General features: G+C 36.5%; 1 protein-coding gene across 14 annotated transcripts in view; it reads left to right on the plus strand.

Moving 5' to 3' along the window:
• CCDC73 (coiled-coil domain containing 73) overlaps positions 1-25379 on the plus strand; it is a 138114-nt gene that overhangs the window by 13302 nt on the left and 99433 nt on the right. For all 14 annotated transcript variants that reach the window (XM_025452379.3, XM_049096811.1, XM_025452381.3 and 11 more), the window contains one exon: positions 18179-18331. In XM_025452379.3, coding sequence (XP_025308164.3) covers positions 18179-18331 — 153 coding nt within the window. The remainder of the gene's footprint in view (positions 1-18178; positions 18332-25379) is intronic.

Genomic DNA, 25379 nt, shown 5'->3' on the forward strand with positions numbered 1-25379 from the left:
GTGTGAGAGGTGGGATGGGCAGAAGGAGAGGGAGAGAATCTCAAGCAGACTCCCTGCTGAGTGCGGAGCCCACTGCAGGGCTTGATCTCACCACCCTGGGATCATGACCTGTACTGAAATCCAGAGTTGGATGCTTAATCAACTGAGCCACCCAGGCGCCCTTTGGTACTAATTAAAAAAAAAAAATCTGTTCTAATTTGATAGGTAAAAATGTTATTTTAATATAGTTTTTTTTTTTTTTTTTAGACTACTAGAGTGGCACTTGCCTTTAATCCAAAGAAAAGAAGCAGTCAGTTTAATTTTGTATTTAACTCATTTAGAGATATGTGGTAAGCTATTATGGAAAGCTGTTTTTGTTGACTCCCATACATTCTTCCTTTTTCCTCCTAACAGTATCTGACGTTTCCCTAAATAGTCCTCACTTTCTCAGGCATAGTGATGTTTGTGAGATTAACCTGGATTGACTTTACCTCTAGCTCCAGAGGTTGAACTTGTTGAGCTGTGCTTGCATCAGTCCTGAGCTCAGTAATTGGTTCAGGGTTGGAAAGATAACCTATGCAGCCCCAAATAGGTAACCTTAGGACTTTTATCAGGATGAAGACTCTCTCTTTTCCTTGTGGGAAGAATGAACAAGGAAATACATAACTCTGCTAACTGCTTACAGCCATTTTGTCATTATAAAATGATAGCCTATTGAGAATGTAGCCAGTATCAGGGTAATATAGGCAAAAATTCAAAGAATAACAATCCAGGTGCTGGTTACATTGCTTGTCTGAAGGCACACTTAATTCTAGAGTATTAAATCAGACAAGCCAGTAAATTTCCTTTTCTTTTTAAACCCAGTTTGAGTTGTATTTTGTGTAACTGCAACTGTTATTCTAGTCATTGAATTAGCAGAAATGGTTAGAAGAGTGCTTCCTACTTTTTTCAGCTCATGTCATGGTACAGTTGGAAAATGATAACACAGTATTTGTACAGTGGAGAAGGGCATCTGGACAAAGTTAATCCTGTCCAATTGCAACCAGTTCTGGGTGTTTTGTTTTGTTTTTTCCCAGGCTGTCCCCAGCCTTTTGTACAACTAAGAGGAATAATAATTATTCTCAAACCTAGTAACTTATTCATAGCACACTGTCCTACCACACCAGTTGGAAATCTCTGGGTTAGAACAGAATATTTAGGGGATCCCTGGGTGGCTCAGCGGTTTGGTGCCTGCCTATGGCCCAGGGCGTGATCCTGGAGTCCCGAGATCGAGTCCAGTCTGGGATCGAGTCCAGTCCGGGATGGAGTCCCACGTCAGGCTCCCTGCATAGAGCCTGCTTCTCCCTCTGCCTATATCTCTGCCTCTCTCTCTCTCTCGCTTGGTATCTCTCATGAATAAATCCTAAAAAACAAAACAAAACAGAATATTTATAAACTTAAGACCCTGGGATTGATTCTCTTTTGCTTTGCTTTTTTTGCTGCTTCTACAACATTCCTGATTCTGATCATAAATTTTAAAAGTGTGCTGAATGCAGAAACAGTTAAGTCTTCTTAATCATATGCCCTGGTACAGATTTTGGAAATATTTCAAATTTGGGGTATTTAGCATTAATTTTCTCTGATTCTTTTTTTTTTTTAAGATTTTATTTATTTATTCATGAGAATATACAGAGAAGAGAGAGAGGCAGAGACACAGGCAGAGGGAGAAGCAGGCTCCACGCAGGGAACCCGATGTGGGACTCGATCCTGGGTCTCCAGGATCATGCTCTGGGCTGAAGGCCGTGCTAAACCTCTGAGCCACCCAGGCTGCCCGTTTTTCTCTGATTCTTAATAAAAGTTTAGAGTTATCACCAAGTTTCTCATTTCCATTTTTGAGGCCTGATTATAGCACTCATCAATATTTGTATAGTACTTTAAATCAGCATTTGGTAAATTAAAACAGGAAGCCAAAATATCTTTTCCTAGGCAGGACCTAAACTTCCTATATATTTAGAAAATATTCAGTGACTGAGTAATAATGGCATGCCCAGGTTAATTTGCATCATGGGTTTTGATACTTTAGTGGACTTGTTAAAGCAGGATTGTTGGGCCCTATCTGCAGTTCTTCATTCAGTAGACTTGAAGCCCTGGAATTTGTATTTTTAAAAGTCCTTTAGGTGTTGCTCCAGGAACCACAATTTATTTCATTGCTCTGTTTGTTTAACACTGTTATTAAACAGATAATATAATTTTCTGCTTTTAATGTAGAGATATTATTCCCAAATTTGTAGATATTTGGCTAATGATTTTGAACTATGAGTATGTAAGATAAGTAATGCTATGGCTCAGTTGGTTAAGTGTCTGACTCTTGATCTCAGCTCCGGTCATGATCTCAGGGTTGTGAGATTGAGCTCCATGTGGGGCTCTGCACTGGGTATAGAGCCTGCTTAGGATTCTCTCTCTCCCTCTCTCTCTGCCCTCCCCCTAACCCACTACCCTTCCCCTTGCATGTATGCATGTGCGCTCTCTCTCTCTCTCTCTCTCTTAAAAAAAAAAGGTAATGTTATATAGCAAGAAACAAATACTGAGTCACTAAATAAATGTACTTAAAGTATATATATATTTTTTAGATGTATTTTTTGAGAGAGAGAATGCATGAGCAAGAAAGGCAGAGGGAGATGGAAATTGAATCTCAAGCAGACTCAGTGCTTAGCATGGAGCCCCATGGGAGGCTTGATCTCATGACCCTGAGATCATGATCTGAGCTGAAACCAAGAATTGGATGCTTAACTCAGAGCCCCTAATATACTCAGGCACCCCAAAGTATATTTCTGATAAATGAATAACATTTTGACATTGACTCCCCATATAAAATAGCAGCATCTGATGGAAATAATTCAGTCTTCTCTAGTAATCAAAATCACAAATGAAAATGTAGCAAGCTTCTTAAAGAAATCAGTATCTTAACTTTCATTTGAGATATATTTGGATAAAAGTAATAGATAAGATCTATTTAAAGAAGTATAGCCTTCTGGTAAAATAGTAATAATACTTAAAACATTTGTATTATTACATATAATATTTTTTAAAGTTTCAGTAGTGTAAAAATTAAAATCAGATGTAGTTACAGATTTTTCTTATATTCCCTTCACACTTCTTAATTTAACTCATTGGGTTGTTAATCCATTTAAAAATATGTTTCAGTCTTTCAACAGTGCTGATCTCATAAAATATAAGCCTATCGTTTTGGGTTAAACTTGAAATTTATTATCAGGTTAGGAAACTGGGTCTCAGAAAAATTAGTCTTTTGCCCCAAGGTTTTATAGTTGTCACAGCAGTCAAGTTTGTTTTGTGTTTTTAAAAGATTTTATGTATTTATTTAAGAGGGAGAAAGGATACAGTTGGGGGGAGGGGCAGAGGGACAAGCAGACTCCCTGCTGAGTGGGGAACTGACTCAGTCAATCCCAGGAACCGGAAATCATGACCTGAGCTGAAGTCAGACACTTAACCTACTATGTCACCCCAGTCTCCCAGAGCAGTCAAGATTTTACTTAAGTATAGGCCTGAACATGTCAGAGATGCAATTTAAGGATAAAGTGGAAAATTGAAATTGCATTGTAATATGTAAGGAGTTACATAAAAATGTCTCTCCTAAGAGCACCTGACTGGCTCAGTGGTAGAGCGTCCAACTCTTGATCCTGGGTCATGAGTTCAAGCCTCATGTTGGACATGGAGTCTACTTAAAAAATAAAAACTCTTCTAATTGCCATTTAATTCACTGAGTTCTTACTTTGTGCTTAGCACTGTATTAAATCCTGCAGAATTATAAATGAAAGAAGTGTAGAATAGTTCTTGCATTTAAAAAACATCCCATTTAAAGAAATAGATTGAACACAAATAGAAAAACTGGGAAATTATATTAAGTCTTGTGTTGAATTTAAGCACACCAGAAATTTAGAGAATGGAGGGGTCTGTACGGGTTAGAGTGGTCAGGGAAGGATTCTTGGAGAAAAGGGGCCTTGAATTGGATGTAAAATGTGGATAAAATTTAGGTAAGGGAGGAGTTGAAAATTCTAGGTATAGAGGTGGGAATGAGCATGGATTAGATAGGAGACAATAAGGAAATTATAGTAGAGGGTATCTTGGTCCCTTATTGGGACCTCCACTGTGTGCAGAAGATGATGAAAATTGAAAAGGACGATGAAACTAGAAAGTGGAGAACCATTAAAAGTCAGGCAGATGTGTTTGGACTTGGTTTGTAGATAATTGGAAGCCTCTTGGATTTGGAGATTGACGAGATTTAGGTGGTATTTTGAAAAATAATTTTGGAGAAATATGCAGATTAAATTAAATTGGGGAGGAAGATTAAAAGGATAACAGGAAAAGATGATTATATTTCATATCTGAAGGAATAAAGGTCTGACTTGATTCATAGCAGTGAGAGTAGTGATGCTGAATGAATCTAAGGGGGATGCCTGGGTGGCTTAATGGTTGAGTGTCTGTCTTTGGCTCAGGGCATAATCCTGGAGTCCTGGTATTGAGTCCCACATTGGACTCCCTGTGGGGAGCCCACTTCTGCCTCTGCCTGTGTCACTGCCTCTCTCTCTCTCTGTGTCTCTCATGAATAAATAAAATTTAAAACAATCTGGAAAGATTAATAAAGTGGAATCCCTGCTTTAAAAAAAAAAAGGATGAATCTAAGGGCCAATTAAAAGGAAGAACAAACAGGTCTATTTAGATATTAGATTTAGGGGATAAGGAGGAGTAAAAGAGGGAGAGAGATCGAAGATTTTGTGAATGTTCATCTTGGAGATTTAAATAAAATATGTGATACTACTGACAGAATTGGAATTTAAAAGATTTGAGGATGAAAAAGTACAAATTTTGATTTGTTAAATTGGAGGTTAAAGAAATGTATTTTTGAGATGACTGAAGATGCATTAGGAATTGTTCACATGGTAGTCACTAGATAGAACTGTGTAGCTGGAAATAAATTTAGAGATAAAAGTAGATCCAGAAAGGTCAAGAGTTTGTTTGCCATCACATGACTACCTATTAAGAGATCTGTTAATACCAACTGATTCTCAATCTGTTTTTTTTTATTTTTTATTTTTTATTTTTTTTTCAATCTGTTACTCTTTGAATGATTATATGCCTATAGCAAGAGTTACTAACTAATAAATACCTTTGAGAACTAGAGAAATAAAGTAAATTCAATATTCAATAAAGATTTATGTAATCTTGGATATTATTCTGTTATCAGGCTCTGTCCTAGGTGCTGAAGACATATCATGGTCAGTACAGATGAGATTGTATTCTCACAAAGCTTATTTTTTAAAGATTTTATTTATTTGAGAGAGAGAGAGACAACTAGCATGTGTGTGTGTGTACATGTATGCGTGCAAAGGGGGAAGGAGCAGAAGGAGGAAAGAGAAGGAGAGGGAGAGAATCTCGACTCTGCAGGGAGCATAGAGCTTGTGGCAGGCTCAATCCTGTAATTATGAGATCATGACCTGAACCAAAACCAAAAGTAGGATGCCTAACCGACTGAGCCACCTAGGCACCCCTCAGAGCTTTTTTTTAAAGATTTTACTTATTCATGAGAGACAGAGAGAGAGAGAGAGAGGGGCAGAGACACAGGCAGAGGGAGAAGCAGGCTCCATGCAGGGAGCCCGACATGGGACTCGATCCCGGGTCTCCAGGATCAGGCCCTGGGCTGAAGGCGGCACTAAACCGCTGAGCCACCCGGGCTGCCCCAAAGCTTATTTTTTAAACAAGGAGATATAATGAAGTTAGATGGATAATTAACAGATAATTTTGGTTAATGGTAAGTGCAATGAAGAAAATAAAACAGAATGATATCCTGAAGAGTAATGAGGTGTGGTGCATATTGAAGAGGTAATATCTTTTTTAAAGATTTATTTATTTATTTATTTATTTATTTTATATTATTTTATTTTTTAAAGAATTTGCTTATCCATTCATAAAGACACACACACACACACACACACAGGCAGAGACACAGGCAGAGGGAGAAGCAGGCTCCATGCAGGGAGCCCAACGTGGGACTCGATCCCAGGTCTCCAGAATCATACCCCGGGCTGCAAGCAGTGCTAAACCGCTGCACCACCAGGGCTGCCCTATTTATTTATTTTAGAGAGAGAGTGCAAGTGGGGTGAGGGGCAGAGGGAGAGAGAGCATCTCAAGAAGACTCTGCACTGAGTGCAGAGCTGAACACGGGACTCGATCTCACAACCCTGAGATCATGATCTGAGGTGAAACCAAGAGTTGGATACTCAGTGGACTGAGCCACCCAGGCACCCTTGATGGAGGTAACATTTGACCTGAGACCTAAAAAACATGAAGAAAATTCTGTGCAAATGTTGAGATAGAGCCTTCCTTAAAGAAGGAAAAACAAGTACATAGGCATGGAATAAATTTGCTATGTTTTGGACTGGTAGGAGATTTATTTAGTACCATTGTGTGCCAGACATAATGCTAGGCTCTGGGGGACAAGAATGAATAAAATAGCAGTAGGTGGCTCTCAGAACTGAGTGACACGTCATCTAGACTTGCACTGTGTGATACACATTTCTGTTGGTAAATTGATAAAGTTTGTAAACATATAGTTATCATCTTGTTTATGTTATTCTCCCCCCCAGCCAATATTTAAGGTCTAGCACAGATACTGTCTTTTCTATAACATTCCTTGTAAGTCCTGTTGATAGAATCAATTGTTTTCATTTCTTTTTTTAAAAGATTTTACTTATTTATTATTATTATTTTTTGTATATTTTCTTATTGGAGTTTGATTTGCCAACATATAACACCCAGTGCTCATCCCGTCAAGATTTTATTTATTTATTCATGAGAGACAGAGAGAGAGAGAGGCAGAGACACAGGCAGACTTCCCACAAGGAACCCGATGTGGGACTCGATCCCGGATCCCGGCATCACGCCCTGAGCTGAAGACAGACAGATGCTCAACTGCTAAGCCACCCAGGCATCCCAGAATCAATTGTTTTCTTATATGTATTTTCATAGGTATTTTGTATATGCTTCTATGTTTCTGTGTCTGTCTTTCCAACTAGGTTGTGAGCTTATATCCTCAGAAACTAGCATAGTGCTCTGGGGTATGCTAGGAACTGAACTATAAAGCGTTTTAATCACCTCTGTGCCATTCATCATTTTTTTTTTAGGAGTAACATTGTTCAATATGTTCTATGCACAACAGAATTTATATAATTATAAAGGAGTTGGGTTTTGAAATCCTGTTTGAGACTTCTAAACATGCTGGATTAACTGCATATATTTGTTTTTTCACTGTCATTAAAATGCATTAAAAGAGTTAATGACTCGCAGAGACAGGAGAGATAATTCAGCAGTACCTGTCAGAAAGAAAATAGAGGAGTTAGTGACTGACTTAAAAATTTGGAAGTTTGCTTAGTACTTGGGGAATACCAAATAACCTGAAAGGCAAGAATAAGGTTTGGGCATAAAAAGAAAGATTTGTTGAAAATCTATGTGTAGAATACTTGAACCTTCCCAGGTCTTCTTCCCCACAGAAGATGGGAAATTTAAAAATTTCTGAAAAACTTTGAACCATTGCAGTTCCAGTCAGGAGTATACCAGACACAATGGACAGAGATGAGTCATAGGCTTGCAAATAAATACTGAGTAAAAATCTCCCCACTGAACTTGGAACCCTTACCTCCTATCTGTCACACTTCTATCAGAATCGATGCGCCAGATAGAATCCTCTATCCTCTTCTCTTCCACTCCAAGACAGGAGAATGGAGAGTTTTTCTCTGGAGAAAATGAAAGGCCTGAGAGAAAACATGTCTACATATTGATGTTGGGGAGGCAGTCTCCTGATGAAAAGATTGTCTTGCCATTTGGTCACCTGGTATGAAGGCTGTAGTCAGTAAGCCCTCCCCCAGAGCTTCCCACAGCTTTCTCGCATATTATTCCATTTTGAAAAGTGACAGCTTTATGAAGATCTAGTTCACATACCAAACCATTCATTCATTCAAAATGTATAATTCAGTGGTTTTTAATGTATTCTGAGTTGTGCAACCATCATCCCAGTCAATTTTAGAATATTTTCATCACCTGAAAAAGGAACCCCACATTTATTAGCATCACTCCCCTTTCCTCTCTAGCCTTCCTAACCCACAGCATTCAGCAACCACCAATCTATTTTCTGTTTCTATGGATTTGCCTGTTCTGGACATTTCATATAAACGAAATAATACAATATGTGACCTTTTGTGACTGCCTTCTTTCTCTTAGTATAATGTTTTCAAGGTTCATCCATACTGTTACATGTGTATCAGTATTTCATTCTTTTTTATTGCTGACTGACCTACCATTTTATGGATAAACCACATTTTGTTTATCCATTCATCAGTTAATGGATATTTTGATTATTTCTACTTTTTGGCTATTATGAATAATGCTCCTATGAACTTTCATGTATCTCTTAAGTATCTAAGAGTGGAGTTGCTGGGTATGTGGTAACTGTATGGTTAACCTTTTGAGGAACTGCTAGATGTTTTCCAAAATGGCTGTACCATTTGTATTCCCACCAGGAGTTTATGAGAATTCCAGTTTTTTACATCCTTGCTAACACTTGTTATTATCTGTCTTTTTTGATTATAGCATCATTCTATTTTTCCCTAATATTTTATCTTAACAAATTTCAAACTTTAGAAGAATTCAAATAATAGAGCAATCAACACCTTCTTACCCTTTACCTAGATTCACCAGTTATTAAAAATTTGCTGCAAAAGCTGGATCTTCATCTCTATATACTTCTTTTTCCTGAAGTAGTTGAAAGTAATTTTCAAGCTTTATGATACTTTGAAATGCTTAGCATGTATTTCCTTAGAAACAAGAATAAGGACATTCTCTTTCATAGCTATCCAGGAAATCTAATATTGACCTATGAATGTTATCTACTACACTCAACATTCCAATTTCCCTAGTTGTCCCCCAGATGTCCTTTTATATAGGTATTCTGTTATTCACTCTAGGAACCAAAGTTCACACTTTATTTGGTAGTCTTTTTGTTGTCCTTTAATCTAGAGCAGTCTCCTTGTGTTTTTCTTTTCTGATACTGACTAAAGTAGTACTTTTATTTTTATTAAAAATATTTGCATTAATTTTTAAAATTGTTTTATTTATTTTATTATTTTTTAAGTTGGCTCCACGCCCAGCATGAACTCACAACTCTGAGATCAAGACCTGAGTTGAAATCAAGGGTTGGATGCTTAGCTAACTGAACCATCCAGGTGCCCCAGAAATTTGCATTACTTTTAAATATGAACAGATAGCCAGGGATGAGCAGATATTTGAGAATAGCATGAAAGAGTTGAAAACTAAATAGAAAAAAAAAAAAAAAGGAACTTGTAGAAAAGAGACAATGCAGAATTAAAATGTTAAAATAAACATTTTTGAATATATGGCTGCATAGGAAATTATCCCCAAACTTAATGTCTGAAAACAATGACTATTTTTCATAACTTTGCAGGTTTGATGGTATTTTTTTTTTTTTTTTTCTGGTCTTGCTTAGACCTACTCTTACAGCTGCATTCAGTTCAGCTTGTAGATTGGTGGAGGGCTGTGCCTCTCCCTATCCATGTAGTTTTGTTCTTCACGGCGTGACAAGACAAGGCAAGGCAGGTTCAGAGCAGCATTTTAAGAGAGCTCAGACTTCAGGGCCTATTGGTCAAAGTGAATCCTAAGGCATTCCCTTGTAGAGAAATAGATTCTGCCTCTGGAAGGGAGAAGTGATCATGTCACATTTCAAATGAGCATAATGAAGAATTTGTGGCCATTACACAATTTAGCACAATTTACCTGGCTTATATTTTTCTCATAAGCAAAATATGCTCATTCTCTCCCAAGATCTCACTCCAAAACAGTATCAGGCTCAATATCTAGAATCACTTGATCTTTATTAGACATAAATGTGGTTGAGGCTCCTGGGCTGCAGCTTCTCAGGTATAGCTCCTCTTGATCCAGAGACCTGCCAACTAAAAAAAATCATTCACCTACCAATCCAATATACAGTGATGAGACAGGGACAGGATAACCACAATAGACACTTTCATTTAAAAAGAGGAGAAAGAACATTTAGTAGTCATTAGTACATAGTAATTCTATAATGCAGGTGGGTATGTGTTATCATGGGCATGGAATGTTCCCTGAGAGGTCTCTGATATTGTGGGTTTATAATAAGAATGTATTGATGAAATTTGCTCTTCATTTTATTTCTGGCATAGAACTGTTAAAACCTTTGGAATTTTCTAAGATAAGAACAGTGAGAACATCTTTTGTTGGTATATAGTCTTTTGTCTTCTGTTCTTGAAAATAGCTCTAGAGTTACAAAGGTGAAAGAAATGTCTTGTTATTCATAACAGGCCCTTTCACCCACATCTGAGTTTATGTTAATGAAATGACTTTTGGAAAGCTATTAAGGATGGGGGCTGCTTGCTAGGGGAACCAATCATGTGATGAGAGAGTTGGAACTTTCAGGTTCCCCCTTCTCACCAGGCCTAGTTTAGGAAGGGAGAGGGACTAGAGATTGACTTGGTTGCTAATGGCCAATGATGTAATCAGTATGTCTATGTAATGAAACTTGCATAAAAATCCCTGAACTGCAGGGAATTGGAAAACTACTGGGTTAGTGAAGTAAGAATGCACCTCCAGGGGTGATTTCAGTTGGTTAAGCCTCCAATTTGATTTTGGCTCAGTTTCTGATATCAGGGTTGTGAGATCGAGCCCCGTGTCGGGTTCCAGGCTGGGCATGGAGTCTGCTTAAGATTCTCTCTCTCCTGCCTCTTCCCCCACTCCCAAAAGAATGCATCTCTGAACCAAGAGGGTGGTGTATAGGAACAGAAGCTCTTGTGCTTAGAATCCTTCTAGATTTCTCCCTGTTATCTTTTCTTCTGGCTGTTCATTTGTAACTTTTAATATCCTTTGTAATGTACTGGTAATCTGGTAAGTAAAGTCTTTTCCTGAGTTTTGTGAGCTGCTTTAGCAAATTAATTGAACCTGAGGAGGGGAGGGTTGAGGAAACCTCAATTTGTAGCCAGTTGGTTTGAAGTATAGGTGGCAACCTGGATGTGCAATTGACATTTGAGTGGTGATGGGGGGCAAGTCTTGTAGCTCTCAACCCTTAACCTCTGGGATCTGATCTGATGTTATCTCCACTTGGGTAGGGTCAGAATTGACTTAAATTGTAGTTCACCCAACTGGTGTCACAGAAATGGTGGATTTACTCCCCATTTATTTGGTGACCAGAAGTATAAGTGAGGTATTGTGTGTAATGTAAAGGAAGACAGTAGAGCTGTTCTTGACAGTCTCCATTCTGTCCCTTGGGGGTGTTCATTCTAATCCATTATTTTCTTTTTGGCTTTACCTCCAGATTCTTGGCTCAGCTCTCTTTGAGAGGCTCTTTATTTTTCATAAGAAATCATCTCTGCAACTGAGTAGTTGTTTCAGTCTTGCCTCCTACTGGTAGAACTTTGGTGGCCCAGAAGCCTCTTCATTTTGAATTGTTTCAGTCCTTTTAGTTTAAGCTGGCAGTGCTTCTACCAGTACTGTTAGAACAAACAGAAATGAACAAACAAACAAAAAAGCAGAAACAGACCTAATATAAAGAACAAACTGATGATTGCTAGAGGGGAGAATCATAGGGAGAATACACAAAATGAGTAAAGGGGAGTGGGAGGTACAGGCTTCCAGTTATGGAATGAATAATAAGTCCCTTTTGATGAAAGGTATAGTATAGGGATTAGAATCAGTGGTGTAATATTGTATGGTGACAGATGGTAATAACTACACTTGTGGTGAGCATAGCATAACAAATAGAACTGTTGAATCACTATGTTGTATACTTGAAATGAATATAACAGTGTGTGTCAACTATACTTCAGTAAAAAATACTCCACAAAATTTTCTGGATTTCCTATAAATTTTTCTCTCCAAAGTCACATAAAATTCTTTTCAATCCTGACCTCTCTCTACCTTGGGCATATCAGGCTGCTGTGAGATAATTCTCTTGAGATTCTTTTTTTTTTTTAAGATTTTATTTATTTATTCATGAGACAGAGACAGAGAGAGAGAGAGAGAGAGAGAGAGGCAGAGACACAGGCAGAGGGAGAAGCCGGCTCCATGCAGGGAGCCCGATGTGGGACTCCATCCTGGGTCTCCAGGATCATACCGCATGCTGAAGGTGGCGCTCAACTGCTGAGCCACCAGGGCTGCCCTAGATTCTTATATAGTAATGTTGCCTTGTATTTTTCTGAGGCATTAAATGGTTTTATACCCATGCCCTTGGTTTGATATTTATTTTGAACTATTTCTTAGTGTGAGAATTTTGGTTGATTAGAGATACTAGAAATGTGAATTAGCATTAATTTACTACCCTAGCACATCTTGGGTTCTTCATATTTTCCACATATTAGACTTAATGAACCAGAACAGGTTTTTTTCTTTAATTCATCTCTCTTCTCATATCTTTCATATTCAACTAAAAAAAAAAAAAAAAAAAAAGGCCACTTGACACTTCAGCATTCTGCCCGGAAATCTCCTCAGACTCATGTTTTTTCAGCAGAGAGTCTGCTTGAGATTCCTCTCTCCCTTCGCCCCTCCCCCATGTGCATTCTCTCCCATTCTCTAAAATACAAAAAACGAGTAACATTTAAAAAAGAATTACAGTGAATCCAAAATGGATTTTAAAAATCCATTTCTACAGATATCACAGTAAAAAATATGAAAAAAAATCTTAACAGAATACAACTAAATCTCAAAGGACTTAAACTATGTGATTTTACCAAAAGAAGGAATCAGAAAATATGGGATTGAAAAATTACAGGCCAGGATAACTAATGAAAGTAGATCCTGATTCTAAACAAAATAATAGCATAGTGAAATTGACAATAGACAAAATGTTACAAGCAAGTTGGGTTTATCACAGAAATCTAAGGTTTAACATTAAAAATCAATTACTGTAATTCTCTACATTTTTGTAGATTCTGATCAAATTAAGAAAGTTCTCTTTTGCTTATTGTTTTCTAAGAGTTTCTGTTTTAGAGAGAGAGTACGCACACAAGCAGAGAGGGTCAGAGGGAGAAGGAGACAGAATCTTAAGTAGGCTCCATGGTCAGCACAGTGCTCAACTTTATTGCAGTACTCACTTTATAGTGATGGTCTGGAATTGAACCCATAATATCTCCAAGGTATGTCTGCAATGCTGTTGGAAAATAATACAGAATATATTAGTCGCTTTTGGTCTAGGAAAGGATATTTTAAATAAGACATAAAAAAGCACTGGTAATGAAGCAAAAGACCAATAACATTCATTATTAAAATTACAAACTTCTATTCACCAAAAGACATCTGAAAGAGAGTAAAAAGATAAATCACAAAGCAGGAAAAGATAACACATACAGCCAAAAAAGGAGTAATATCACAGAATATATTTTAAATATAATAAAAAGAAAATGACAGATAAACCAATAGAAAAATGTGCAAGATATTTAAACAGATATTTAATAAAAGAGGATATCCAAATAGACAATATGCACAGGAAATTATGCTCAGTCTCATAAGTAATCAAGAATATGAGAATTAAAATTCTCAAGACTTCACATCATACACTCCAGATTGGCAAAAATTTTAAAGTTTGACAATGCCAAGTATTATTGAAAAAATGAAGCAATGGGGACTTCCAGACACTGTCAGTGTGTAAGTTGGCAAAACCACTTTGGAGAACAGTTTGGTAGTATATTGAAGATGTAAATCCTTTATCAATATAACACCCCCCCCAAAGAAAAAAAACATCAACAGCTGAAAATAACAACAAATAAAACATAAAACAAGTACCTCAACATGATAAAAGCCATATATGAAAAGCCCATAGGTAACATCACACTGAAGGGTGAAAAGCTGAAAGCTTTTCCTCCAAGATTAGGAAAGAGACAAAGTTGCCCACTCTTACCTTTTATTCAACATAGTACTGAAAGTCCTAACCAGACCAATTAGGCAAGAGAAAGAAATAAAAGGCATCCAGATGGGAAAGGAAGAAGTAAAACTCACTTTGCAGATGATGTATATACAGAAAACCCTAAAGGCCCCACCAAAAATGATTAGATTAAATTAATTCAGTAAAACTTCAGGATAGAAAATCTATATAAAAAAATCTGTTGCATTTCTATATACTAATAACCAACTATTAGAGGAATTAAGAAAACTAATTTACATTTCATCAAAAAGAATAAAATACTTATGAATAAATTTAGTCAAGGAGGTGAAAGACCTGTACACTGAAAACTGTGACCTTGATTAAAGAAACTGAGGAAGACACAAATAAATGAAAAAATAATTCCATGCTCATGGATTGGAAGAATTATTATTAAACTGTCTGTGCTACCCAAAACAATCTACAGATTTAATGCAATCTCTATCAAAATTTCAATAGCATTTTTCACAGAAGTAGAACAAACAATCCTAAAACTGTATGGAACCACAAAAGACCCCAAATAGTCACACAAGAAACAATAGGTGTTGACAAGGATGTGGAAAAAAAGGAACCCTTGTGCACTGTTGGTGAGAATGCACACTTGTATCTCCGAGTTTGCTTTTTGTTGCTTGTTGTTGTTTAGATTCCACATACAAGTGAGATCATATGGTATTTGTTTCAGTCTAATTGATTTCAAATTAGCTTAATGCCCTCAAGGTCCATCCATTTTGTTGCAAACGGCAAGGTTTTCTTTTTTTACTGTTTTCTTTATCGGTTCATCCATTGCTTGATACTTGTTTTCATGTCTTAGCTACTGTATATAATGCCATAGTGAATATGGGATGCATATATCTTTTTGAGTTAGTATTTTCATTTTCTTTGGATAAATACTCAGAAGTGAAATTATTGGATTATGTGTTAGTTCTATTTTTAGTTTTTGAGGAACCTCCATACTCTTTTCCATAGTGGCTGCAACAGTTTACATTCCCACCAACAATGCCCAAAAGTTCCCTTTTCTCTACATCTTCATCAACACTTGTTATTTCTTGTCTTCTTGATTTTGGCCATTCTAACACATGTGAGGTGATATCACTGTGATTTTAATTTGCATTTCTCTGGTGATTAGTGATGTTGAACACCTTTTCGTGTACCTGCTAGCTATCTGTATTGTCTTCTTTGGAAGACTGTCTATTCAAGTCCTCTACCTGTTTTTAAAAATTAGACTATAGGCAATTATATAGGAGGTGGGTTATTTTTGCTTCATCTTTTCTTGAGTTTAACTTTTCTTAATTCTACTTAATATAGTAGGTATCTTATTGGACTTCCTACTTTGACAGGCGCTAGGTTTGCCGTCCCTATCTCTCAAACCAGAGGTCATCAATGCTGTTATTTAATTTTACTCAATTTGGCAAATGCCCACAAGATAAAAACAGTTTTCTATGTTTAGTTTATTTCTTGGTTCATAATCTTTTTATTTTTTTTTTAAGATTTTATTTTTTCATTCATGAGAGACAGAGAAAGAGAGGCAGAAACACAGGCAGAGGGAGAAGCAGGCTCCATGCAAGGAGCCTGGAGTGGGACTTGATCCTGGGATCACGCAGTGAGCCAAAGGCAAATGCTCAACCGTTGAGCCACCCAGGTGTCCCATGATCTTTTTAGAATTTAGAATTTTGCTTGATAATTTTTTTATTATCTTGCTAGGTCTTTGATACTTTTAAGAAAGTTTATTTATTTATTTTTTGAGATTTTACTTTTTTATTCATGAGAAACAGAGAGAGAGGCAAAGACACAAGCAGAAGGAGAAGCAGGCTCCATGCAGGGAGCCTGACATGGGACTGGATCCCAGGTCTCCAGGATCATGCCCTGGAGTGCCCTGAAGGTGGCGCTAAACTGCTGAGCCACCCAGGCTGCCCAAGGAAGTTTAAAAATATTTTACTCAAATTTATTAATTGTTTGTAGTTGGAGAATTCATCCAAATAGCATAGTCCATCATTTGCAGGAATGGAAGTTTCCCTTTTAGAGTTTCTTGCATACATACCTGTGATGGTTAATTTATGGGTCAAGTTGGCTAGGCTATGAAAGGGTAAACTCATTAAAAAAAAATACAGAAAATATATTGACCAAATGTATTTGCCCAAACACCTGTCTAGATATTGCTGTGAAGGTAATTTTTAGATGAGAGTAATATTTAAATCAATACACTTTGAGTAAAGCACATTACCCTTCAAAATGTGAGTGGTCCTCATCCAAACAGTTAAAAGCCTTAGAGGAAAAGACTCAAGTTCCCCAAGGAAAAAGGAATTCTGCTTCAGGACTGTGTTTGGTCAAGTGTCAGTATCAATTAATTCTTCACTGAGTCTCCAGCCTGCTAACTTGCCCTGAACATTTCAGGTATGCCAGATTCCCAATCACATGAGCCAATTCCTTAAAATAAATTTCTTTCTCTCTGGATATATACATCCTATTAGCTCTGTTTCTTTGGGTAATGCTTACTAATTAAACACCTGTCAAAATGACTAGAATAAAAAATAGTGGTAACACTGAATGTTGGTGGGGATTTGGAGAATCTGGATCACTCATACATTGCCAATGAGAATGGATAATGGTATTAACATTCTGGAAAATAGTTTGGCAGTTTCTTTCACAAGCTAAAGTGGACTCTATTCATTCATCTCAGTAGTTGTACTCTTGGAGATTATCTCTAAGAAATGAAAGCTTACCTTATGTAGAAATGTTCATTCATAGCGTCTTTATTCATAAAAACAAACCTAAAACAACTCAGATGTCCTTCAATGAGTGCATGTTAAACAAACCATAATACATAGGACGTACCATGGACTATTACTCAGCAATAGAAAGGAATAAACTATTGGTGCTTAGATAAACCTTAAGGTGATTATTATGAATGAAAAAAAAATTGGACTTTTTTTATTAGGAGAGATTAATGTATTAATTAAGTGATCTCTATACCCAGTGTGGGGCTCAAACTCACAACCCTGAGATCATGAGTCACACGCCATACCAACTGAGCCAGCCAGGCACCCCTGAAAAAAATCCAGTCTTAATAGGTTATATATGATTCCATTTATATAACACTGTTGAAATAACAATTATAGAAATAGAGAACAAATTAGTGTAGTGGGTATGGAAACAAAGAAGCTGCTTTGTTGTTACGATTCTGTATTTTGTTGATGGTACAATTCTGTATTTTTATTACAGTGGTAGTTACATGAAGCTATACATATAATAAACTTGCACAGAATTATGCACACACCCACACACATGAGTGAAAGTATAACTTGGTAGAATTATTATATAGTATAAACTCTGTGGATTATACAAATGTCAGATACACAGTTTTTGTATTGTACTATTATTCTGCAAGATATTAAAGTTGGGAGAGGGGATCCCTGGGTGGCTCAGTGGTTTAGCACCTGCCTTCGGCCCAGGGCGTGATCCTGAAGTCCCGGGATTGAGTCCCACATCAGGCTCCCTACATGGAGCCTGCTTCTCCCTCTCCCTCTGCCTCTCTCTCTCTCTGTCTCTCATGAGTAAATAAATAAAAATAAAGTCTTTAAAAAAAAAAGTTGGAAGAGGCTGAGTGAATGGTATATAAGACTCCCTGCACATTTCTTTCCAACTATCTATGAATTGATAATTATTTTTATGAAAAGTTGAAAAGAGAAGTCTCTTGCAGCCTGACTCGTACATTATCTGGGTTGGAAAAGATATATAAGTGCCTTGGTTTTTAACAAAGACAGTTACTCCATTCTTCTTCTTTCAACTTTGTAATGTTTAAAGATTGTCTTACTATTAGTATTCATACCATCCTTGCAGAATGCTTTATATCAAGGCAAAGTTAGGAAGCACAGTGGCAGCGTTGGTACGAAGCATTTACTGAAGGGTCAACCTTGCCTGAAGCTTATAGAACATGGTGTCTAGGGACATGCCAAAAATTTAGCCCTTGGAGGTACTAAGGTAACAGAAAAAGCTTCATTTACAGAGAAATTGGATGGATCATCGTTGCTAAGTGTTGTGTGTATCAAGATCCAGAATAGGAGTGATGACGAAAATTCAGTGTTAAACCTGGAGGATTATGGGATACAGGTTGTTATATTTTTGTGGTAATTCTGCTGTTACTGAAAAACCTAGATAAATGATTTTTTCATTTAAAACCTTTTTATATTATAGGAAATAAATGTTAATATGGAGAATGATTTTAAGAGTGATTCATCGTCCTCTACCTTTGCTCTTCAAAGTTCTTCGGAGACCATGTTTTCTATTCAGCTATTGGATTTCAAAACAAGTTTACTGGAAGCATTAGAAGAGTTACGTATGAGAAGGGTAAGCTCACTTTTAAAATCCTTTTTTAAGTTAGGGAACTTGATCTTGTCCAGCCATTTGGTTTAAGGAAAAAAAAGATACAACAAAATAACTTCTTATTTTGAAAGTAGAAATATAGAAGTATAGTCCAGATAATGAAGTAAAAGAGAAAAGGACAGATTTAGTCATTATCACAGAAGGGAAAAGAAGAATTTATAAAGCAGAAAGTAAAATGGATTTTTAGATTGTTAAATACTCTGTAAGTCAGATAGTATTTACTGAGTGCCTAGGAGTGCATAGGTATTACTATAGCTGACACTCTGGCTTATTTAAAAAAGAGCTGCTCTTCAGGAGGTTATATTTTTGTTAAAGGCTATGAGATAAGTGTCTATGAATGATTAAGTAATGAAACAGGACAATACATTAAGTGACAAAATAAATTTATGTAGTGAGTATTCTGATTCAAAGAATAAACTAAAAAAAACAAAAACAAAGAATAAACTAATAACTCTTGAGGTATTTAGAAAGGAAATAGCCTGGGGCAGCCCAGGTGGCTCAGTGGCTTAGTGCCTGCCTTCAGCCTGGGACATGATCCTGGAGTTCTGGGATCGAGTCCCACGTCAGGCTCCCTGCATGGAGCCTGCTTCTCCCTCTGCCTGTGTCTCTGCCTCTCTCTCCCTCTCTCTGTGTCTCTCATGAATAAATAAATAAAATCTTAAAAAAAAAACTGCAGAATTATAAACAGTTCTATTTAAAAAAAAGGAAATAGCTCTATAAAATTTTTTTAATTTATTTTTTAAGGTTTTATTTATTTATTTGAGAGAGACACAAAGAGTGAGAGAGAGAGAGAGATGGAGTGAGGTGATGGGTAGAGAGTGAAGCAGACTCCCGCTGAGCAGGGAGCCCCGATGTGAGACTTGATCCTGGAACTCCAGGATCATGACCTGAGTCAAAGGCAGACACCCAACCGACTGAGCCTCCCAGACACACTAAATTTATTTTTTTAAGATTTTATTTATTTGAGAGAGAGAGGCGAGGGAAAGAGAGAGAGAGCAAGCGAGAGGAGGAGCAGAGAGGGACAAGCAGGGAACGTGATATGGAGCTCAATCCAATGACCCGAGCTGAGATCAAGAGTCAGACACTTGGGGCAGCCCAGGTGGCTCAGAGGTTTAGTACCGCCTTCAGCCCGGGGCATTGATCCTTGAGACCTGGGATCAAGTCCCACGTTGGGCTCCCTGCATGGAGCCTGCTACTCCCTCTGCCTGTGTCTCTGCCTCTCTCTCTGTGTCTCTCATGAATAAATAAAATCTTAAAAAAAAAAAAAAAAAAAAGACCTGAGGTAGATGCTTTACTGAGCTACCCAGAAACCCCCTGCTTTAAAAAAAAAAAAAAAGTCAGACACTTAACTGACTGAGCCACCCATGTGCCCCTATATAAAATTATAAAAGTTGTTTCAGCAGAACTCTATTGTTCAAAATCCCTTAAAAACATTTCATTTCTGAGATTGTGGGTCTACATTTGAAGTGTATGTTGTCAGTTCTTTGTAAGATAGATAGATTGGGGTTGGTATGATTATTATGGAGAGAAGAAAATAAACTATAAAACTACTGCAATGATGGAGATGGGATCATTAGGATTTATATATAACTGTGAAGACAGAACAGAAGAGACAAGAAGGAAATCAGTAGAATTTGGTGGTTTCCTGAAAATGAGCTGTGAGAAAAAAGATCTGAAACCACATTTTTATTATGTGAATCTTGTTCTAGGATTTAAAAATATTGAAATTTGTTATAATAAGAACATTTAATTACTGCAGTGTTCATCCTATATAAAGGTATTTATTATCTGTATATTAAAAGCATATTTAATAAAGAAATCCTGCTAAAAAAGGATATGTTGGATAAGCATTAAAAAATAATTTTTGTAAGAATAGCTTAAGGTGGTATCTTTTCTAAGTTAAATCAAGTCTAGGTAACTATTTAGAATTTCATATTCTCTATGTTCTAAGCATTATATTTAATCTGTTTATATTTCCAACTTAAAAAATACATTTCCTTTGAAAATCTTTTGAAAGTTTCAGGGTAGCAAGAGGAAATGTGTTTTTAATAATTAAATGCAGATACATATATACTACTTTTAATAATAATCTTTACTGAAAGAAGACTTTATTCTTAAGAAGGGGAAAAATTCTTCCCTTTTATTGGAAAAGAGATGTATTGATTTTCACATTTACTGTGGTGGTAACACTATATCCCTATTGTGGGATTTTAATTTTTCCCCCATATTTTATTAGGAAAAATGAAAAAAATACGCAGTTGTTGAAAAAATTTCACGGTAAACATGTATATACCCACTGTGGTGGGTAGAAAAAATGGCATCCCAGTGATCTCCAAATCTTAATTCTGCATCTTTGAATATGTTACCTTACATGGCAAAAGGGATTTTGCTGTGGTGTCTAGATGGCTCAGTTTAAAGAAACTCTTGGGAGATCCCTGGGTGGCGCAGCGGTTTGGCGCCTGCCTTTGGCCCAGGGCGCGATCCTGGAGACCCGGGATCGAATCCCACGTCGGGCTCCCGGTGCATGGAGCCTGCTTCTCCCTCTGCCTGTGTCTCTGCCTCTCTCTCTCTCTGACTACCATAAATAAATAAAAATTAAAAAAAAAAAAAAAGGATTCCTTTAAAAAAAAAAAAAATAAATAAATAAAGAAACTCTTGGTTTTGGCCCAGGTCATGATCTCAGGGTTGTGGGATCGATTCCCACCTTAGGCTCTGTAGTGGGCATGGAGCCTGCTTGGTATTCTCTCCTTCTCCTCTGTCCTCCCCCCCACTCACTCTCCCTCTCTTAAATAAATACATCTTTTTTTTAAAAAAAGGGATTTTGCAGATGTGATAAAGTTATGAATTTTGAGAAGAGGAATTGTGCTGGATTATTCAGAGGGCCCAACATATTTATGAGGGTTTAGAATCAGAAGGAAGCAGGATAATATCAGAGAAAAAGATGTGATGACAGAAGTAGGGGGCATGGTGAGAGAGAGATTTGAAGATGTTGTGTTGCTGCCTTTGAAGATAGCAGAAGCAAGTCACAAGTCAAGGAATGCAGGTGGAAGCTGAAAGAGGCAAGGAATTTTTCTCTGGAGACTTCAAAGGGTATGCAGCCCAGACAACATCTTGATTTTAGTTAAGAACATATCAGATTTCTGACCTCCCAAACTGTAATAGAATAAATTTGAGTTTTAAGCCAACAAATTGGTTATAATTTTTTACAGCAGCAATGGAAACTAATATACCCACCACCCAGATTCTATACTTGATCTCGTATATATCCATATAACATTGGCCCTATTTCTTTGATACATTTCCATGCTGGTTTGAAATTAGTATACTTCAGTATGCATATCATTAACTGAAGTTCAATATTTATGTATTTTTCTTTTAATAGAAAATGTACATACAGTTGACCTTTGAACAACATGGGCTTGAACTGCCTAAGTACATTTATATGAGGATTTTTTTGGGTAAATATAGAATAATACTGTAAACACATCTTCTCTTATGATTTTCTTAACATTTTCTTTTCTCTAGCTAATTTTATTGTAAAAATACAGTATATAATACATGTGACATACAATATATGTATTAATCAACTGTTTATGTTACTGGTAAGGCTTCTGGTCAACAGTAAGCTATTAGTGGTTAAGTTTTTGGAGAGTCAAAAGTTATATACAGATTTTTGATTGTGCTGGGAGTTGGTGCCCCTAACCTTCAGGTTGTTCAGAGGTCAACTATACAATGAAATGTTTAGTTCCTAAGTGCACCATTTCATGAGTTTTAACAAATGCCTGTAACTGTCTCATCCAAATCCTTGTCAGGATATAGAACATTACTAACTCCCCCAGAAAGTTCCTTCATGTCCTTACTCACTTATTCCTCATCCTTATGTATCCAGAGGTAACCATTGTTCCAGTTTTTTTCACTAGGGATTAGTGTATTGCTGTTCTGGAAATTCATATAAATAGAATCATTACACTATATGTTCTTTGTATAAGTTTTCTTTTACTCAGCATGATATTTTTGAGATTAATTTGTTATTTTACATATCAGTAGTTTTTTTCCTTTTTATGATGGAGTACTAGTCTGTTACATAAATCTGTAACACAATTTGTCCATCCTAGTGATGGACGCCTTGCTGGTTTCCACTTGGTGGCTCTTATGAATAAAGCTGCATGAATATTTTTGTACAAAATGTTGGGCAGACATGTAGGACACGGCTAACCAGGAAAAGATCTTATTTGGGAACTATTTAAGAGATACTGATTACTTCACATGCCCTTCCTGCTCTGCTGAATCTTCATTGAAAATTTTTAATATTTCCCCTTGGTAGTCTGTGAATAGATATTTTTATTTAGCATTTTTTTAAAAAGAAAAAGGTAAAAAAAATAAAAAGGAAAAAAAGAAAAAAGAAAAAGTTTGAGATCCAATCAAAAGTAATAATTATATTTAATTTATAAAGTTAAAAATGTAGAACTAAAATACTGTTCTACAATTACTGATATGCTTGGATGGAATTGATTCTTAGGTCCTTGTATTGTTCAGGAGGTAACATATTGACCAACTATAGACTTTGTTTAGTTATGTAGGCATATTAAAATTTTCAGAGTAATCAGTAAGTGAATAGAAATAGGTTTGTATCATTCCAAATAGTGGAGAGAAAATATGTAATCATAATAAAGTATCTTTGATTTGATGTTGCAAATAGCCATAAAGAAAGAGTAATTTTAGATTTTAGCTGTCTCTGAAGTTTTATCCTGATAAAAAATACTGATGCTGTCTTCTTTGTATTCCAGAAGTTGGCCTAGGTAATCTCCATTTTTCTAACAAGTTTTAACACTGAAAGTTCTGTTCATGGTAAACTCAAGGCTTTCTTTTCTCTTTTATTTATCCCCTCCCCTTGCCTCACCAGAAAATGTCTTTGTTTTGCCATGGATTTGTAGGTTACCATTTTTGTTCTGTCAGAATTTTGAAGAGATTTTGTTGAATTCTTTTGTTGCAGTTGAGAAGTTTGATATTCATTTAATTGTCCCTCTGTGGGTAATCCATCATTTCTTTCTATTTGCTCGCTGGAGTTTCTTTTTATCTTTAATGGTTTGTAGTTTTAATGAGTCTGTATGAGATTTTATTTACATTTCTTGAGACTAATTTTGGTTCCTGAATCTTAGGAAAATTTTCAGCTGTCATTTTTTTTTTTTTTTTGTCATCTTTTTGAGTATTGCCTCTCTCTTATTTCTTCTATTATCTTCTATCTGGAATTCCCATTAGGTAGCATATTAGACCATGTCATTTTATCTTTTATGATTTTTTTTTAAAATATTTTATTTATTTATTTATGAGAGACAGAGAGAGAGAGGCAGAGACACAGGCAGAGGGAGAAGCAGGCTCCATGCAAGGAGCCCAATGTGGGACTTGATCCCCAGTCTCCAGAATCACGCCCTGGGCTGAAGGTGGCGCTAAACCACTGAGCCACCCGGGCTGCCCATCTTTTATGATTCTTAACTCTTTTCTAAGAGTTTTTTTTGCTTCTCTATTGCACTCTGGGTGTTTCGTTTTGTTGTATTTGCTGTTCTATTGCACTCTGGGTGTTTGCTTCTCTATTGCACTCTGGGTGTTTCGTTTTGTTGTTTCCTAATTGTCTCTTCAAATGTTTTTACTTGCTACCTAACTTGATTAGAGCTTTAAATTTCAGTGATTAAATTTTTCATTTCTGTAGTTTCTTCAAAGAATTTGCTATGGTCTGAATGTTTGTGTCCCTCCAAAATTCAAATGTTGAAACCTGATATCCAGGGTGATGATATTAGGAGGTTGGGTCTTTGGGAGGTGATTAAGTCATGAGGGATAGAGCCCTCATAAATGGGATTAGCACCGTAACAGAGCCTCCTAGCCCCATATGCAATGTGAGGTTATGAACTGGGGAGCATTTGTCACCAGAAATAGAATCTGACCATGTGGGCACCCTGATCTTAGACTTCCGGTCTCTAAAACTGTGAGAAATTAATTTCTGTTATTTGTAGGCTGCCTAGTGTGTGCTTTTTTGTTATAGAAGACTGAACAGATTAAGACAGTATCTAAAAATTTAATGAAATATCAATAAAAACCCAGGAGAATGTTTTTCAGAATTTTGCAGGATGATTCTAAGGTTATATCTATAAGAAAAATGTATAGGGGCACCCAACACAGTATTTGATCTCATGAGCCTGAGATCATGACCGAGTGAAAAATCAAGAGTTGGATGCTTAACTGACTGAGCTACCCAGGCTCTCTTTAGTATACTATAATTTATTTAGTTTTATTTTTTAAAGATTTATTTATTTATTTATGATAGACATAGAGAGAGAGAGAGGGGCAGAGACACAGGAGGAGGGAGAAGCAGGCTCCATGCCGGGAGCCTGGCGCGGGACTCGATCCTGGGACTCTAGGATCGCGCCCTGGGCCAAAGGCAGGTGCCAAACTGCTGAGCCACCCAGGGATCCCCAGTATACTATAATTTAAAACATCAGATACATTGGGAATTAAAGTGTTATTTTTTTTGTGAAAAACCTATTCAGATAATTTGAACAGTGCTTGTCTCATTCTTGCATGTCACTTACAATATGGAGTTAGCATTATTTCTCTGCCTTTACAACTATAATACTCTTGTTCAAGTTTGGATAAGCTTGCCACCGTTTATCCATTGCATTTTCAATGTTGTCAGATAACTTTGAGAACTCCTTCAGTGTGCTATTTTTGCTAGCATTACTAATTCTGGGACATCTTCATCCTTTTGATCACAATCATTTTACTTCTATAATCACTTTTTGTTAAATTGATGTTTATCTTCTTTCTATTCTTCTGGCTGCATTTCCAGTCTCTCAAATGACAGCAGTGTAAATATTCTTATGGTCACCTTTTTTTTTTTTTTTAAATAATCTGATTTTTATTCCAATATTTGGAAAACTGCTATATAATTTAGATGAATATACAATGATGTATAAATAATAATAACAAAGGCTTTCTAAAGAAGCACATTTATTTATTT

The sequence above is a fragment of the Canis lupus genome, chromosome 18, assembly GCF_003254725.2.
Source record: "Canis lupus dingo isolate Sandy chromosome 18, ASM325472v2, whole genome shotgun sequence".
Classification (NCBI taxonomy): Eukaryota; Metazoa; Chordata; class Mammalia; order Carnivora; family Canidae; genus Canis; species Canis lupus.